The 19100-nt window shown below is 52.4% G+C and overlaps 1 protein-coding gene across 7 annotated transcripts in view; it reads right to left on the bottom strand.

The window, feature by feature from the left end:
• Positions 1 to 18057, bottom strand: part of SLC43A2 (solute carrier family 43 member 2) — a 43063-nt gene extending 25006 nt beyond the window's left edge. For 2 of the 7 annotated variants that reach the window (XM_057536302.1, XM_057536303.1), the window contains exons 1-4: positions 16889 to 17103; positions 7915 to 8122; positions 6299 to 6354; positions 5423 to 5499 (exon numbers count right to left, since the gene is read on the bottom strand). In XM_057536302.1, coding sequence (XP_057392285.1) covers positions 5423 to 5499; positions 6299 to 6354; positions 7915 to 8122; positions 16889 to 17048 — 501 coding nt within the window. In that variant the 5' untranslated portion in view covers positions 17049 to 17103. Of the gene's footprint in view, positions 1 to 5422; positions 5500 to 6298; positions 6355 to 7914; positions 8123 to 16091; positions 16113 to 16888; positions 17104 to 17490; positions 17615 to 17981 lie in introns of those variants that run through there. The other 5 variants (XM_007183802.3, XM_057536301.1, XM_057536300.1 and 2 more) reach the window with 5 other exon arrangements.
• Positions 18058 to 19100: the final 1043 nt, after the last annotated feature.

Here is a 19100-nt window from a genome sequence, read left to right as displayed (position 1 = left end):
GGCCTGTGGGGAAAAGGCATTCTGCCAACTTGGGGCCCCCTCTCCACCAATGGGGGTAGCAGCTCACTGTCTCTGGTCATCTTTATTTATACCACAGCCCATGCAACACAAAACCCCTTGGGACTCAGAAAGTCCCCCAATTAAGGTTTCCCTGGCAACATTCCCCCCAGATTCCCAGGTTATAACGGAGTGATTACCCATGGCCCCAGAGCTGTTGTAGGAGATTTGATTTAGGAAGCTCCTAAAGGCGACCCTGAAGACTCCTTTGTCCCCACAATTAGAACATGGGTGGGAGACCCAAACACAAAGTACCGTTGTGCTGCAAGCTCGGCGTCTCCAGGAGCCGATCCTTATAGTTCTGCTTTCTTAAAGGCCTGGGCTGTGTCAGAACGAGATTCAGCTCTGCTCAGCAGAAGCCTCGGCCAGCCCAGGAACATTGCCCAAGAGCTCCAGCCCTGCCCTCACTGACCTGCTTCTCGTTCCCCTTTTGGGGTCTGTACTGGAGAGGCTCCTTATCTGAGGCCTCACGGGACAGAGGAATGCCCAAGGAGGTCCCTCAGGCCAGGGGCAGCGTGGGGAGGAGGAAACGGATGACATAAAAAGTGCTTAGGGGGCTTCCCTGGTGGCACAGTGGTTAAGAATCTGCCTGCCAATGCAGGGGACACGGGTTCGAGCCCTGGTCCAGGAAGATCCCACATGCCGCGGAGCAACTAAGTCCGTGCGCCACAACTACTGAGCCTGCGCTCCAGAGCCCGCGAGACACAACTACTGAGCCTGCACGCCACAACTACTGAAACCTGCATGCTACAGCTACTGAAGCCCGTGCGCCTAGAGCCCGTGCTCCGCAACAAGAGAAGCCACCACAATGAGAAGCCTGCGCACTGCAAAGAACAGTAGCTCCCGCTTACCACAATCAGAGAAAGCCCGCGCAGAGCAACAAAGACCCAATGCAGCCAAAAACAAATAAATTTAAAAAAAAAAAAGTGCTTAGGGAGTTGGGCCATGAAACTAGAAGGGGAGTGAGCAGGGGCTGGGGGTGGGTGTCAACCCCTGCTTTCCAACAGGGAGTTGTGATTGAGCAGCTTCTTGGTGCCTATAGACCAAAGGTTGTTGGACCTTTTCTGTAAAGGGACAGAGAGTAACTATTTTAGCTTTTGCAGGCCATGTGGTCTCTGTACAACGACTTCACTCTGCTGCCACAGCACAAAAGAAACAAGTGGGAGTGGCTCTGTGCCAGTAAAACTTTGTTTACAGAAACCTGCAGTGGTCTGGACGTGGCCTGGGGGCAGCAGTTTGCTGACCTCTGCTCTAGATCCAAGAATAGGGACCTTAGAGGACAAGCCACCAGCCTCCCTTAAACAGATGCCTGCTAACCAAATGCTTCAGGCGATGATCAGATGGTTTTCTTGCCTGGTCACTATCTGGCCTGTGCAGCCTTTACCTCCCTCTGGGAGAGCCAAGAGCTAACAGCAACACTCCTGCTGCAGTGCGTTTGGCTTCACACAGACCTACTAGAGGCTGATGAAAGCAACAGACCCTCCCCTAGAAAAACGCACCTGCACGGCACGTGTGTGCGTGTGCGCGCGTGCAGACACACACAATTTGCTTGCTTGCTGAGAATCTCAACGGAGTGCCCAGCCCTCCTGAAGCTTATTCGTGGACCACCTAGAAGCCTAAAAAACCTAGGGTAAGACCCCTTGCTCACTCAGAAAGAGAATTAATTTTTTTGTATGTGAAAGAGTGCTCAAAAACACACACAAAAAGAGAGAGAAACAACCCTGTAGAAAAAGACAAATGACACAAAGAAGCAATCACAGAAGAAATACAAATGATCACAAAAAAAGAGGTGAAAAGATGCTCCATCTCACTAACAAAGAAAAAAAATTTAAATCCTAGTATATCAGTTTTCACCAGATTAGACTGGCTAATGTTTGCAAGATTAATGACGGGGTATCGGAAGGGGTGTGGAGGAAAACCTCTCAGACATTCTGGAAGGCTAGCATCTGTGTATAACCTTTTGGGAAGACCATTTGACAATCTATATTAAAATTTAAAACATGCTGATCCTGGGGCCCAGCAATCCCACTTCCAGGAATTTAGTTTACAGAAATACACGTACAGGGATGTTCACTTCGGCAGCATCATAAATCAGAAAAATTGGAAACCAACCCAAAAGTCCATTAGCAGGAAGCTGGTTATGTAAATTATGGTACATCTATATTACAGAATAACATGGAACTGTTTAATAATGAGGCCAATCTCCATGGTTTAAAATAATAAGGTAGATTTCTAAGGACTGGCAGGAAAAGACATAAGAGATACATTGTTTAAAGCAGAAACTAACACACCATTGTAAAGCAATTATACTCCAATAAAGGTGTTTAAAAAAAAGATACATTGTTAAGTGAAAAAGGCAAGTTGTAACAGTATTTCTTTTAAAAAGAGCAACAGGGCTTCCCTGGTGGCGCAGTGGTTGAGAGTCTGCCTGCCAATGCAGGGGACACGGGTTCGAGCCCTGGTCTGGGAAGATCCCACATGCCACGGAGCAACTGGGCCCGTGAGCCACAGTTGCTGAGCCTGCGCGTCTGGAGCCTGTGCTCCGCAACAAGAGAGGCCGCGATGGTGAGAGGCCCGCACACCGCGATGAAGAGTGGTCCCCACTTGCCGCAACTGGAGAAAGCCCTCGCACAGAAACGAAGACTCAACACAGCCATAAATAAATAAATAAAAGAATGTGAATTTCTTTTAAAAAAATAAAAAAAAATAAAAAGAGCAACAGTATATCCAGATTTTCTTATTTTTTTCATAATGAAGAGCTACATTCTAAACCGATGAAGTTAGGCTTATAGGATTTTACAGTCCACATTTTGTATTTCCAAAATAGTGACTTTTTACTTTTTGTTTTATAATCATAAAAAGAAAAGAAAAGAAAAAGAATCCTTATGAGCCTACTAGGCTCCCCTAAAGGTTTCTTGGACAAGAACTATGAACTCATTCTAAAGACTTCCTTTTTTTTTTTTTTTTTTGAACATCTTTACTGGAGTATAGTTGCTTTACAATGGTGTGTTAGTTTCTGTTTTATAACAAAGTGAATCAGTTATACATATACATATGTCCCCATATCTCTTCCCTCTTGCATCTCCCTCCCTCCCACCCTCCCTATCCCACCCCTCTAGGTGGTCACAAAGCACCGAGCTGATCTCCCTGTGCTATGCGGCTGCTTCCCACTAGCTATCTATTTTACGTTTGGTAGTGTATATATATCCATGCCACTCTTTCACTTTGTCCCAGCTTACCCTTCCCCCTCCCCGTATCCTCAAGTCCATTCTCTAGTAGGTCTGAGTCTTTATTCCTGTTAAAGACTTTCTTAAAGGGGATTCATGGTGTGGTGGTTCTTATCTATTTGTCTTAGGCATTATTACAGTAAAGCATCTTTCTGTATTTCAGAGCGTAAACTCCTCAAAGACCATCTCTTTCTTTTATCCCGAAATTCAGAACTGCCATCACATAGGCATAGTGTAGCTCAAATAATGGCGGTGATGCCAGATTTTTATTTTTCATTTTGATGAAAGAGGTGGTCGTGTTCACACTGTCAAAAACCAAACAGAACCACGGCTCCTGCTTCACAATTTATACAACTTAGTGGAATCTGTGTACGTTTGACAGTTCTAACATATTTCTTACAGTTTCAACATTTGTTTTCCCCTGGGAATTTGAGAGGGAGGGAGATATATCCATCTTTTATAAACCTACCTGGTTAAAAAAATAAAAATAGGGACTTCCCTGGTGGCGCAGTGGTTAAGAATCCACCTGCCAACGCAGGGGACACGGGTTTGATCCCTGGTCCAGGAAGATCTCACATGCCGCAGAGCAACTAAGCCCGTGCACCACAACTACTGAGCCCACATGCCACAACTACTGAAGCCCGCGCGCCTAAGCCCACGCTCCACAACAAGAGAAGCCACCTCGATGAGAAGTCCATGCACCGCAACGAAGTGTAGCCCCTGCTCGCCTCAACTAGAGAAAGCCCGTGCGCAGCAATGAAGACCCAACTCAGCCAATAAATAAATAAATAAATAAATAAATAAATAAATGTTCCTTTAAAAAAATTAAAAAGAAAAGAAATGGTAGCTTTAAAATAAATAAATAAATAAAAATGTACAAAAAAGTACAAAATCAATCTCCTTCACACCACTAGGGAAGGCAACCAGAGTTCCCAGATACGTGCGTGTCCCCCACTCACCAAGCACAGCACGTATGTGGTCCTGGGCCGAGCCTCTCTCACCTAACACAGACCCCATCGAGTGTTCCATTTCCATGGACCCAGACCCAGGCTCTTCATCCTTCCCACCGGGACAAAGTTAACAAAGCAAAACGTAGGAAGGGTGAACAGAAGAGGCACTGGGCCAGGCCTGGCCTCTGGCTCACAGCCTGCAGGCAAGGGGTCACAGAGATGTCAGTAGCTCTTCAAGCTCCTTACAAGAGGACCAGCAAGTCCCCAGGGCTCCCTCAAAGCTAAACGAGGGCCCTTCAACAGCATGACTCCTGACTCATTAGTGGAAAGAGAAAGCAGAAGTGAATGCACTGCAAATAAATAGTGATGGGAGGTATTGTTTCATAAATACTTTCTCAAGGGGAAACTGAGACAGTCCAGACCTTCCTGTTGGACAGAGAAATCTCTCCGAAAGCCTAGCATTCTCACTCCTTTCCCAATGGCCAGCTCTGAAAGGCACACCTGCCTGACCAGGTGAGCCTGCAGCCAGCTCCCTTCTTCCTCCTTCTTTGACTTTCTTTTAACCCGGACCTTCCTGCAGCCTCTCCCGCTTCCAAAAGAAGCACATTCTGTGGCGTTCTGGTGCTACCATAGAGGGAGCTCAGCATCCTGAGAAAGGATCTCCCTCCCCAGAAGGGCTCCCTGTGCCCGAGCATTTAGAAAACCCAGCAGAGAGGCAGCCTCTGTGTTCCCCAGAGTCTTTCATTCAGTTCTGAACAAAGCAACAGTTAGGGGCAGGGTGATTCCAAGAGAGGTTTGTTTTTAGGTTGCACTGTTAGCAAGAGCTGCCACCGAAAATATGAGAAAAGAAAGCAGGTGGCAGGTTTTTCTCCCTGGTCCTGCCTTCTCTAGGCACATGGCGAGGGAGTTGGCTCCCTCGGCACCTCAGTCACGGTCAGGAGGCAGGGAACGGGCCACTCTGCGAGTCCCGCTCTGCCGCCTTCCGTTCTGCCTGCAGTACCTCCCCAGCTCGGGAGGCCGAAGCTGGCTTTGCCGCCACAGCTTCACCACCAGCGACCCTCTACTGCTTGGGATACCCAGGCAGATGCAGGCAAATGGAAAGCAAGGAAATCAAAGCCAATAAAAGCTGCCTCAGATTCACAAGAAGATGACTGAACTAGAGATCTTCCTAAAAAAATTGGTACTTACTGTTAATGAGGTGAATGTCATGCACATCCCACCAAAGCCATTCAGAGCCAGAGCGATGAAGATGAGCACAGAGAGGGCTGGAATGAAGCAGAAAGCTCATAAGCGGGGAACCACGGCTGAGCTTCAGGAAGGCCGGGGCTTGACCCATTGCCGGGTAAGGAGCCAGCTCCGAACAAACGCAGCTGAGTGACTGACAAGCCATCAGGCGTTAGTCCAGACACCTGGGGAGCTGGCCCAGCCTCTGCCTCATCCTCCTCTTGCCTATTTTATGGAGCTTGGGCTCTTGCAAAAGGTGCATCCCCGTCCTCCTCTCTCCACTAACCTTAGCAGCAAGGGAGAGGCCTACAGAAGCTGCTTCACTGAAACCAAAAATACAGGTACCCAAAAATCAGGAGATGAGCCTGGATAAGATTTTGGTGAAACTCAAATCCTATTTTGGTGTTTGTTCTAAAAGTCCCTGCAGCATCAGCTCCACCTGAACGGGGTTAGGGACCAGGCAGCTTCTAAGTCATTTTTAAAGTGCTGGCCTGGGCTGCCCCAAGGGGCTCAGCTCATGACCTCCACACACACCCCTGCACCTGGCCTAGTTCTCCAGTTGGCATCAATGAGGCCATCGGGGACTGGCCTGGCTCGGCAATGCGATGGGTGTTTCTCACCCCCTGGGAGCTTCTCTCAGACCTCTGTCTGGGGCCATTATTTGGTTATCCAGCCACCCATCAGAGATAAGTCACTGGGTAAACGCCTAACAGGTGTCTCTCTAATTTGAGCAGTGAGCACCAGGCCTGGCCCAGCTTTCTAGAGCAGGTGGGCCTACAAGCACCTCTGGGCACTCTCTCCCCAGTCCCTGACAAAAGGGTAGAGGAAAAGCTTACTCACAGTTTGGGTTACTTGCTCCATATGCAATCAGCAAGCAGGAGACAGCAAAGCAGGCACTAAAAAGAAAGAGAAATAGTACATTGTTATTACTGGTTTTGTTAATATTGCTTATTTGGAGGTATTTGTTATGTGTCAGATGCTTTCAGAAAATTTACATACATTCTTTCATTTAATTTAACAATTCTACGGAGTATAACTGGTTCCATTTTACTGATGAGAAAAATAAAACTCAAAAAACAAAAACAAAACAACAAGGTCCTACTGTATAGCACAGTGAACTATGTTCAATATTCTGTGATAAACCATAATGGAAAAGAATATGAAAAAGAATGTATATATATGTGTAACTGAATCAGTTTGCTGTACAGTAGAAATTAGCACAACATTGTAAATGAACTATACTTCAATAAAATAAATTTTTTAAAAAACAGGTATTCAAATACTTAGAAAAAAACAAACACAAAAACTAAATTCTCCAAGGTCTCCTAGCTAGCAGGTGGCTAAGCTGGAATTCAAGTCCCAAAGCCAGATCTGGTAAACACCCCGCCGCACTGCCCCCTCCGTTCCCCAGACTGGAGCGGGCCCAGGCTGTGAAGTGAGAGAGGACACCATCCATTCCCCAGGCTCCCACGCCCGCTCAGCAAAAGGGGACGGACAGAACCCCACCGGGCAAGGGGCGATGAATGGCAGCTTCCAAATCCCCTCTGCTTGGCTCTAACCTGGGGACCAAGTCTACTTAAGCTCCAAAGAATGAATGAAACTGGTCCCCCACTCATTCCCTTCAGGGCTACAGGCCTCGCTCATTGCAAACCACTGCCCTGCACGATGCTCATTTCCAATGGGACTGGCTTGGGGAGTACCTTGGCCAGAGAGGGCCAGCTGCTTGGTGGACTGACCCTGAGACTGGCAATCTGGAGCTTTATAGCCCAGGAACACATCCCAGGAGGTACATAAGATGACCCACTAAGGTACCAGAGGTAGGGAAATACTATTTTACAATTTTATAATTTTAGAAATTTTATAATTTTCTATTTTATAATTTTAAATCTCAGCCACTTTAATTTTTATTTTTTGGTATATGTACCATAAGGCACATAAAACACCATATGAGATGATGGATGTTCCCTAAACTTACTGTGGTCATCATTTCATGATGCATGTAAGTCTGATCATTATGCTGTACCTCAGTCTTATACAGGGCTGTACATCAGTTATTACCTCAATAGAATTGGAAGAAAAAAATAAAGCACATAGAACATTAAGAATGATATATGTGTATATTACTGACAACTCCATGTGCTTATATTAGAGGTATGTATTCAAACTCTTTCTTCTCATGGAGGTGTAAGATCAGGAAGACTGGAAACCAGTGTTCTTAATGACAAGCGATTCCAGGCCCTCCCAGGCAGGCCTGAGCCCTGTGACTTTTTATGCAGATCGGCACAATACAAGGATCACAGTAGCTATTGATTTGGTTGCACACGGGGTAGGAAGCCCATCCTGGGCAGGCATTTAGGGAGCTCCACAGTGCACCTGAGAGCAGGTACCAGGATTACCCACAGTGGGGAATCTCAGCCCAGGGGTCTCACCTGCCCACCCCCACCCCTAGAACTGACCTGCCCAGCAGCCTGAGCTTCCTTGGGCCGTACTTGTCCATGACGATGCCCAGAGGCAGGGTGATGGCACTGAGCAGGAAGGAGCCCACGGTGAAGGCCAAGTTTAGCATCTCATCCTGGGCCTTGCAGCTGAGCCAGCCATTCATTCGGCTCACCTCCTCGTGCTCCGGCTCTGTTGTGCCCCCCACTGTGCCATTGGTGACATTCTCTGTGTGTAGAGGGAGGGAAACCTGACCACAGGGTCGTGGCAGCGATCTCCGAAGATCAGAGGGGCAGGTGCCCACCCAGAGTCAGCCCACTGGGAATGCCAGGGCTGAATCTGGCTACCCCCCCCAGCAGGCTGGGATGTCTATCTGGCCCAAGCTCCCTGGAGCGATAATGCAGAGATTCTTAACTTCTGTGTGGGGGGTCACAGATGCTTTCGAGAATCCAATAAAGAAAGCTTCGCTCCTGCTCCTTAGAAAATGCACAAAGTCTTGCCCACAGTTTCAGGGCCTTCAGGCATCCCCTGCAGCACCCACGAGCCCCAGGTTGGGATTCCCATTCTAGAGTAACCGACACCTAGAAGAGTAGGCCTCGGGACCCAGCCTGGGCTGTGAGTGGGACCCCAGGCTGGCTAGAACCTTCTCTGCAGCTCTGTCCATGGAAACAGTCTGCAGCCAGTATACAGGAGGCCGACCCTAGACCACCTGGGAAGGACAAGCTGCTGGTCTCACTGCGCTGCCCTTGGTCAACCGAGGGGAAGGGTGAGTGGGCCTCCTTTACTGCCCAGGACGGCAGATTTCTCAAACACACAGTCCCTGTGCTAAATCCTCCCCGATGTTCTCACAGCACCAACCACCACATACACTGTATCATGGAACCCCTTGGGAAGGGTTTTTGTTTTGTTTTGTTAAAAAAAAAGAGAAGTCCCAAGTAATTTGCTTTCACTTGTTGAAGTGCACCTTTCTTCTTTTTCTCGCTGGGGTCATGATGTCACTGTCCCCTGTGGCCACGCCTGTGCTGTAATCCCAGTCCTTCATGATACCCTCCAAAGTCCACCTGGCACCAAGACAATGAAAAGACGGAGGGAAAAGTGCTGCAGCAGCGGAGGGTGGGAGGGCAGAGGATAGGCCGCCACGCGGCGGAGGAACCCTCTCGTCTCGGGGACTGCTAGTTAAGAGATGCTGACTAATCCTGCAGAGAGAGGAGCAGCCTCTGATTAGAGGTGAGGTCGCGCTGGGAGACTCAAGGAAATACCTCTCTTCAGATAACTGCGTGCCTCCTGAATGCGGCCCTCTGGCGCCAGGGTTATAAATCTGAGGTGTGCAAGGCCTGCCCGGGTCTCTCTCGGGGGTGACCCAAGGTTACGGGAAAAGATGCACCTTGGGTGAATCATGCTATATGCCAGCCTCTGACCAACAGGCCCTGCAGGGGGCACGTTGAGGGTGGCATGCCTGGACCTGGCCTCTGGGTTCCAATTTTGGTTCCTCCACTTCCTATTTGTATAACCTTGGAGAAGTGATTTCATCTCTACCTCAGTTTCTTTATCCGTAAAATGGGCATAATATAAAAAAATCATCTACCTTTCTAGAGTTTTTTTTTTTTTTTTAATTTTTTTTTTTTTCTTTCTTTCTTTATTTATTTATTTTTGGCTGTGTTGAGTCTTTGGTTCGTGCGAGGGCTTTCTCTAGTTGCGGCAAGTGGGGGCCACTCTTCATCGCGGTGTGGGGACCGCTCTTCATCGCGGTGCGTGGGCCTTTCACTATCGCGGCCCCTCCCGTTGCGGGGCACAGGCTCCAGACGCGCAAGCTCAGCAGCTGTGGCTCACGGGCCCAGCCGCTCCGTGGCATGTGGGATCTTCCCAGACCAGGGCTCGAACCCGTGTCCCCTGCATTAGCAGGCAGATTCTCAACCACTGCGCCACCAGGGAAGCCCCCTTTCTAGAGTTTTGAGGAAGATAAAAGAGAAATCCAGACAACATTCTAGAGCTCACATAGGCATAGAAAGTGCTCAATAAACAATAGGTAAAAGTTGTTATTACTACTATTACTACTCCTCTCGTTGGAGGCTCGGAATGGGGGTAATGGCTGGCAGCAGAGCTGGACACACTAACTGGGAGCAGAGTTCTGCAACTGACCATTCATCCACAGCATGAATTCATGTCTAGTCTCCCACTGGGCTGGGGGCCCTGAAGGACAGGGACTGTGTTCTAGTCATCTGTGTCCCTAGCACCTCCCCTTTGTCCTGGTACACAGCAGTTGTTTACTGAATGAATGAAAACAGTGGCATCAGATCACATTGGCCAAAAGGATCAAGAAAGAAGAAATGAAACAGGACACATGGAACCATTGAAGACAGAGGGGATCGAAGGAGATTATAGCCCCAACGTTAACCTCCTGAAGCCAAAGAAACAAAATCTAACAAGCCAGATTCTCGGCGCCCCCACCACCACTTTCTCTCAGCTTTCCAAAAGATGCCCCACCATGCTGGCAGCCAAAACACACGACAAACAGGGTCATCTGAGCCCATTAGGATCCAGCTCAGAACTGTCACACACACTGCCTTAGCCAGCAGGCCTGAGCTGCTTGTCCACAGCGAGGCCGCTTCTGAAAAAGCAGAGCCGCTTCACAGGTTGGCACTGGTTGCGGGTGTCAGCTCTGCCAGCAGCAACAGGAACTGGAATGTAAAGCGGGAGGACAGGGTGTCCGCAAAGCAACGGCCACCTCCAGGTTGCTGTGCAGGTGCAAGCAAACCAACAGAGGTGCAACAGAGTGGATGGGGGTGGAGGGGGCACCCCCAGGTCTGGGATCGCTGGCTTGTGAGAGCGCTAGAGGACACGAAATCACTCCGGGCTGGGAGTGCTGTGGGATCTGCTGCTACAAGCAGGGAGCCATGGTTGGATGGGGAGCAGAGGGAGCGAGGCAGCAGGGGCTCTGAGTAAAGGCACAAGGGTGCTCTGCTCCTAGCCTCCCCAGAGAGGAACCACAGCTGGACCTAAATCTATGACTGTACTCCCCTAGAGACAGAGAAGGTGAAATCCCAAGGCAACATACATATGCAAGGCAGACTCCCTGATCTGCTCTAAGTGAAGACGGGGACGAAAACATCTTGAATTGTTTAGAGATCTGGTCACCCTGTAACTAGACAGGGGGGCTCAGGGGGAGAGAAGTCAGAGTGGAGGGAAGGGAATCTGTCCCTCCCATCTTTCATCCTAGAGCCGCTACAACAGGAGCAGGGACCTTACACTTTTGGCCACCAGCCTTCTCTTAAATCCCTGCCAACGGGGCCACCTGGCCCTCTGCCCTCCTAGCTCCAGGCAGTGATGTCCAGCAACAAATGAGCTGGGGGTAAGGGTGCCCAGGTGGCCTCTCATCGGCCCAGGGAGCAGTGCGAGAGTGCCCCTCGCCCCAGAGGGAACTAAACCTTCCGTGAGCCCGAAGCTTTGTTGGCAGTAAACAGCCCACACGAATTATCACAGATCCAGCAGATGCCCAAACACGGTCACACCCAGGCTGCTTCTATCGCTCTGCTACCACCTGGGCCACTGTGGGCCAGAGAGACCCAAACAGATAAGCACCCAGGAAGTGCCAAGCCCTTGGGGTGCCCCTCTGCTCCCAGCCTAGACCTCAGCCCTCACCCCGGTCCAGGCTGCTCTGTGCCTCACCTGCACCGGCTTATTACAGATGTGGCCAGAGTGGCCCGTCCCGGCCCAGCCCAGCCAGGGAAGGTGAACCAAGAAGACAGGCAAGGAACTGGCGTGTCCAGAGTGTGCAGAGAACAGGCGTAAGGCTGCTTAGGAGGAGACCCGGGACAGGGAAGAGAGAACAATGCCTGCCCTGTTCGGCCCCACTCACCGAACTCACACACGGAATCCTTACAGAGAAAGCAGGGGAGAAAAGAGGGTGCTGTGGTCCCCCTGAGGCTCCCCTAACCTCCCTGGATCAAGGAGGGGCTCCCCTGACCCCAGGGAAACAAACCAGAACAGCCGACCATATGATGCTCAAGGGAGCAAGCGGCACCGGGTTGGAGGCCTCTGCAAACCCGAGCTGCGCCCCCAGCCCCCAGAGTGCAGGCCTCTGGACCCCCTGCTATGGTCTCTGCCCCAGGATCTCCTGTCTCTCTCAAATCCTTAGTCTATCCGGCAACAGGAAGCAGCATCTCAGTCTGGCAGGGGGTATGTAGGTGAGAGGTCAGCCTCAGACACAGCAAACCGAGGCAGGACACAGTCAGAGGACCATGCCTGGTAGGCCAGGGCCCAGCCCCCGCGCTGTGATCGCAGAGTGTCGGCGTGCGCTGGCCACTGTGCTCCGTGCTAGTGGTTCCTGTGTCACCGAGCGCCATCCCATATTCCCTCACCCCATATTCCACATCCAGATACCAGCAGTGTCAGAGCAGATAAGTCACTTCCCTGAGGTCTCATAGACAGTATATGGGGAAGTTGGACTTGAATCCAGGTGGTCGGACCTCAAAGCTCCTGCTTTTAACCTTCAGGCTGTGCTGACGCTGTACCACCTGGGTTAGAGGCATTTCAGAGAGAAAATGCTGAGAGAATAAAGACGCACAAGGCTATCAATGTCGGGGCAATGCCAGGTGGCCCTTAATGTCACTTAGTGAGAATGGGACTGCCCCCAAGATGCTCCCACAAGGTCCCTGAAAGCCAACCAAGCTGGACAGGACCTTAATGGGACACCAAGAAGCCAGGTAGGGCCAGCAGATGTGGAGGAGGGAAATTAGGTCATGGGAAGGAGGCAGGCAGGCAGGGTGGGTGGGGAGGGCCAAGGGCACCAGCTCCTCTGTGACACGTCCCGAGGCTGGAGGCCCCAACCTTGATCCCCAAGTACCGAGTTAGAAAAAAAAAAATCCAAAATAAACTGGGGGGAGAGAGTGAAAACAGTCCTATTCGCAGCAAAAAAGTGAAAGGACTTCCCTGGTGGTCCAGTGGTTAAGACTCCCCGAGCTTCCACTGCAGGGGACATGGGTTCGATCCCCGGTCAGGGAACTAAGATCCCGCATATGCCATGCGGTGTGGCCACACACACACACACACACACACAACGTGAAACGATGGGTTTTCAAAAGCTACCACCAGTGGCCTTTGAGGGTGGGAGGAGACCATAAAAAGGGAGGGCCGTCAAGTGGCACGGACCATTTCCTGTCCACATCTGCAGCCTCGGTCCGGCCTGGTGGGGACCAGGCCTGGCCCTGCTCTCTCAGGGTCCCAGGGGCCAGCTTCCTGCTTTGTTTCAGTGAGGGGTACCACCCCCCGGCCACCACAAGCAGAGTAACTGTGGTGGTCAAGAGCACAGAACTGGGGTCTGCCTTGGGGTCTATGGCTGGGCTGGACCGTGGCTTCCTTGGGCAGAGGCCACGTCTCCCACCTTCAGGACCCCCACCCCACCCAGCACCCGGTGTGTGGCAAGCCCTCAACAATTCATGAGAGGCTAACAGGTGAATCTGACCATCTCTTCTGCCTCAGGCGCTTCTTCCTGCCTTGAGAATAAAATCCAGTCTCCCCAGGGGTCTGCAGGCCCTGGCCCCTTCCCAGATCTCCAGTAATCTCCTGCCCTCTCCTCTCTTTCAACACACAGCTTACCCCGGAGGCTCACTGCCCCCTCCTCTCCTGACTCACCCCTGTGGCCCTCCACGCTTCTGCTTAAATATCACAGAGCCCCCCCCCACCAAGTTGAACCAGATCCCCACGGTGGCTCTCACCCCTGGCACCCTGCTCTCTGTTGGGGTCGGACCACCACTTGGAATCATGTAGGCCTATGTGTGATGACTCTTAGATGCTGGCAGACTACAGACTCCCTGAGGGCCCGGATTGCTCTGCGCACAGCAGAGCCCCTCAGAAAATGTTTACTGAATGTATAGGTCAGATGAAAGAGGAGATTAAACATCCACAGGTAGCACCAGCCCCCTGAGCTGACCCTGTCGAAGTGGGCCACCGGTTGACAGAGGAAATGAAGAAAGAGTTTGGGTGTGGGTGGTGACAGCGGCCATCCGGTGGCCAAAAGGACACAGTTCTGGAAAAGCCGGGGCTGGGAACCCAGTCGGTCTCCTGTCCATTCCAGGGGGCAGTGGGGAGGCAAAGCCAAGTGCCAGCCCCAGGTCCCCAGCCCCTGTCATCCATCCTGACTGTCCGGGAGACAGGGATAAAGAGCTGAGGGGAAATGGAAAACCCAGCTCTTTCTTTCTTTCTCCCACCTCGACATGCTGGAACCCGACACCGTGTCTGTGGCCGGATTCTGGCTGGAGTCCCAAGAAAGAGTTCTGAGAACCTTTCAACAGGTTCAGGCAAATTTTCTTTCGAGAACAAACCAAAGCATCAGTCCTAAAAGCAACAAAAAGCTGACAAATTTGCATTTCAATCAGCTGTAGACTGGTCAGCTTTTCACAAGCTTAATTCAATAAAGGTAATAAATGGCCTAACTGCTTCTCTGCAATTCAGCTGTCCCCCAAGCATGAAAATATTAGGCCTAAGCAGAAATCTTGATCCTAAATCCTCCGGGCACTCCCAGCCAGGCAAGACACAGGGACTCCTGGCCCCAAAAGGCAACAGGTTACTCAGACTCCAAGAAACAAGGAGCAAGGAGGCCAGAGAGATAAGCTGTGTGGAATCAGCAGGCCTGCCTGCCACGGATGCTGGGTCAGCGGGTTTGCCAGATAGTCAGAAAAACCAAAATCAGAGGCAGGAACAAAGGCACGGGATAAGAAGTTGATGTTCAACCCACAATCCTGACCCTTCACCTTCACTTTGGTTTACAGGAGGGACCAGGCAAGCCTCGCAAGGGTTTAAACACCAACTCAGCACTGCGTCGGCACAATCTCTGGGACTCCTCCCACTTCAACGAAGGAAGAAGCCAAGGCTGAGGCAGGAATGAAGTGACCAGCCCCAGCGCTGCCAAGACCATAAGATAAATTAAATCAGTGGACAATGTGAGGGAAAAAACCCTAGAATCTGACCTTCTGACACCACAGTAGGTCAAAAAAAAAAAAAAAAAAAATGGACTACAACAGTCCTCCAGTCTGGATGAGACGCGAAAAGCTTCATCTGAGGATGATGCTTCTTTCTGTTTTTTAACCCCTCTGTGCAGCCTGAAAGAATCCATCAGAGGCAAGCAGGAAGGGTCATGATCTACAAGGAGAGGAGAGAGGGAGGGAGAGGAGGTGCCTAACACTCCAACCTGTTCCCTTCCAGAGTCATTAATCTCCTAACATCTCTCAGGCAAAGCAGAAAGCTTGTTCAAGGAACAAGGTCTGAGTGACTCTCCCATCTCCCAAGATTTCTTGCTGATGTGGGGAAAGGTCTGCCAAGAACCCTAAGGTTATTAGGAAATATTTCTGAGTGGCTAAAGGCTAAAGGTTATAAATGATATACTCTCTGCCCTCAGGCAGCCTCAGCATCCCCTCCCTTTCTCCTGTCCTTAACCTCTCCCAGCTGAAGCTTCCCTAGTGACTTGGAATGCTCAGGAATCTTCTAGGAGGATCAGAGTAGGAAACCAGGGAGGGTTCTACACGGGCTGACAGGCAGCATGAGCTGGGCTTTCTCTTCCCTCAAAGTTAGAACTCTAGGAAAAAAAAAAAAGGCATGATGGGCTTCCCTGGCAGCGCAGTGGTAAAGAATCCGCCTGCTAATGCAGGGGACACGGGTTCGAGCCCTGGTCCGGGAAGATCCCACATGCCGTGGAGCAACTAAGCCCTTGCGCCACAACTACTGAGCCTGCGCTCTAGAGCCTGTGAGCCACAACTACTGAGCCCGCGTGCCACAACTACTGAAGCCCACGTGCCTAGAGCCCGTGCTCCACAACAAGAGAAGCCACCGCAGTGAGAAGCCCGCACTGCAAGGAAGAGTAGCCCCCGCTCGCCACAACTAGAGAAAGCTGCACGCAGCAATGAAGACCCAATGCAGCCAAAAATAAATAATAAATAAATTAAAAAAAAAAAAAAAAAAAAGGGCATGCCAGTGGTGTGATTCAGGGAGTCAGACTTGGGCTATCTCCATCCAAAGGAACTTGGGCAGGGGCTGCTGACAAAAGTACTGGGGAGAGACATTACTGAGTTCAACCATTACGTAGTCACTGCTGGGGACAGAGAGCAGAGGAAAACATTTCCTATCAAGGTTGCCTAGAAAGGCAGGTAGCAGGGTAGTGGGTGAGAGGCACTTGGGTCCCACTGATTGGCTGAACCCCACTGACCTTCAGCAATCAGGATCCTTTCACAAGGTCATCGGGTGTGAACATAGGGGTGGGGGTTAGATTTCTTGTAGACAAGCATCCTCGGCCTTCATTCAGCAACACCAATGTGTGGCAAAGGGAGAGGACAGACCTAGTGTCCTTTCCATAAATATCCTCCTCGCCTCTCTCCTCCCCCCGACCCATGGGGGTAGAAGGCCACTGAGATGTTCTCACAGCCTGTGGGAGGAAATGTCCTTTGGAAAATCATAAAGCAGCAAAAACAGACAAGAAATTGTACCCGAAAAGCCCTTTAGAGACTCCATGATGGCCTGACAGAAAAACATCTAGATTCTAGATGAACCTTCCACCGGCTGGAGGCCAAGCCACTTCCTCTCTCTTGCTGTACCCCAGCCACTGAGTCAGGAGTTCCTCTTTCTTACAGTCAGAGAGCAACATGTTTACTGCAAAGCAAGTGATGTGCCAGGCACTGGGAGGAGAGGAGTCCAGTCACGCTCCCAGGTGCTGGAAAGAACACCCGGGACTTAGGGGTTCTGGATCTATTACAGTCTACAGCTGTGCGGCCTCAGACAAGTCAGAAGGTCTGAGACTCAGTTTCTTCAGCCACAAAACAGGGACAGTGATGCGTGCCCAGCACACACTGTGGGTGTGTGTGAACTGGGTGAGGATCAAATGGGCCTTTTGCTAACTAGGCGGTGCTGCGCAGTGAGGTGGTCTTGCTGGCTGGGTCTACACCCCCATCCCCCCTCTCCCAAAGCCCCCACTCCAGGAACCACCCCGAGTCCAAACACCCGGCTCACCTGGCTCAGTACACAGGTAGGAGTAAAAACCCTCCGACTTGAGCATGATGAGCAGCGAGCCCCAGCCCAGGAGGACTGCCGAGAAGAGGAGGTTTTCCAACACGGCCGTGCAGGCCATCCACCAGCGGCGCCGATGGGCAGTGGCTAGGGTGGGCGCCATGGCGAGGCGAGGCGCGGCGGCCCGGCTCCGGCTCGGGCTGCGGCTCTGCAGCCACCTGCGCACAGACCTCAGCGTCAGCGCCCGGCACTATGCAGCCGGGTCGGCCAACCCGGGCCGCTGCCGCAGCGCGCGGAGCTTGTCACCCCTCTGCGGCCCTGGAGGCAAGTGCGCGCAGCAAGGAAGCCCCAGCCCTGCCCGTGCCCTGGGCCACCCTCTCCGCCGCTGGCTCGTCCGCCTGCCCGCAGCTCCGGGAGAGCCGCCCCGGCCAGACAGGGAGACTTCTCCCTCGGCTCACTCGGAGGGAAACTGAGGCATGCAAACAAGAAGGGACTAACGCCTGCTCAGGGACGTGGACTTAGTCCTGGCTCCCAGAAGGATTGACACAGCCTGGGGGTTGGCAGGGGAGGCAGCCTGAGGTCCGGATACCTGGGCAGGTGCATACCTGAGGGCTGCCACTCCCTGGGGCCCACACTGGCGCCCGCCCGCCGGCACTGGAGACCCTCTTCCAGACCGGGCTCCCTGAACCACAAGATCAGCGCACGGAGTTCCACAACGGCCCGCCCATGGCCCGCTCATTGGCCTGACGGCACAGGAACTGCCGCGCCATTGGCCGCTGTCTAGGTCGCTAGGCGCTGCGGCCACGCGAGCCCCGCATGGGCGAGGAGAAGCCGGTTCAAACCGGCGGCGCGAGTCTCTCGCACGACCCCCATCCGGGGCCGTTTCCTCGGCAATTAGCTCGTTTCCATGGAAGTGGACCCCCGTCCCTCCATCCCCCAGCTCCCTCCTCGATTCGTCAACTCTCTCCTGGCGGCTCTTCATCCATTCAATCTCTCTCCTTTCCTATGCACACATCTTCAACCTACGCCCTTACTCGTGCGCCTTCTGTCCCCCAGCACCCAAGCCCGGGGCCCAGGTCCCCCGGATCCAGCTCACCCGGTTCTTACTGGTGTGTATCGGGCCCGGCCGGCGCCTTTTCTGCCCCCCTTTTATTCCAGCCCTTTTATTCCGACCCCTAGATGAAAACACTGCCACACGCTGATTGGCTGAGTGGGGGCTGGAAACAGGCTTTATCCAATCAGCAGCCACCCGCCCGCCCCGCGGCGAGCAGAAGCCGGTTCCGGCCGGACTAGGAGACAAACAAGGGAGCTGGGGGGGCGCCGGGGGTGCGTTGGGCGGTGTTTTTGGTCTGGTGCTTTAAACTGGAGTCACAGCCGGGCCGGGAACCCCCAGAGGCATTGCCCCATCGCCTCTTCAGAGCCTCGCCCCGAAGCCCTGTCTCTGGATTGGGTCCCCTGCTGGGCGTTCCGGCTCCCTCGGACTTCCCCTAGCTGCACGCCGGTCCGCCTCGCGCACCTAGCTTAGCTCCCGCACTCCGCTCTCCTCCGGCCCGCTTCGTCGTCCCCAGCTTCTCCTGTGCCTTGGGCACCACGCCCGATGCTCTGGCGCCGCATGGGTCGTCCCGCTCCCGCCACTTCCATTGCCTCCCCACGCAACGCTGCCATCCTGTCTATCTTGGGCTTTGTGCCCTGAATCCTCGCTCTCCTGCCCCTAGTAACCCTCATCCAGGCGCTGTCTGCGCATTCTGGATCCCCGGACCTCTCTCTATCCAGGCATGGTGTGCCTCTTCCCTGCTCTCCTGATTCACCGACCCCATTTCTGGGTGCCATCTGCCCGGTCCCTGGAAGGTGTCCCTCGGGGATCCCTAAGTGGGAGTTTGGGGCTTGTCTGCCTCCTAGAACGTTGTTTCCTCGGGTGCCACATCCAGACTCTGACCCCCCCGACCGCACCCCGTTCCCTCTCTCCTTGGTCCCCTCGGGGACATTCACCCAGACCGGTCATCTTGGTGCTCCCTGCTGGAGTTGACCACCCCATTCCCACTGCCCGGCACCACCTCCACCCCCTTACTCCCCATTCCCTGACATCTCCTTCAGGTTAGGGCTCTCTCTGCAGGTTGACGCAGTGGGCAGCGCCAAACTGCAAAGCACAAGTCAGGTCTCCGGGAAAGTGAGCGGGGTCGGGAGGGCTCCAGGCTCCTGCTCTGATAAGCGACCT

The sequence above is a fragment of the Balaenoptera acutorostrata genome, chromosome 20, assembly GCF_949987535.1.
Source record: "Balaenoptera acutorostrata chromosome 20, mBalAcu1.1, whole genome shotgun sequence".
Lineage (NCBI taxonomy): Eukaryota > Metazoa > Chordata > Mammalia > Artiodactyla > Balaenopteridae > Balaenoptera > Balaenoptera acutorostrata.
This window is presented reverse-complemented; position numbering and strand designations above follow the sequence as displayed.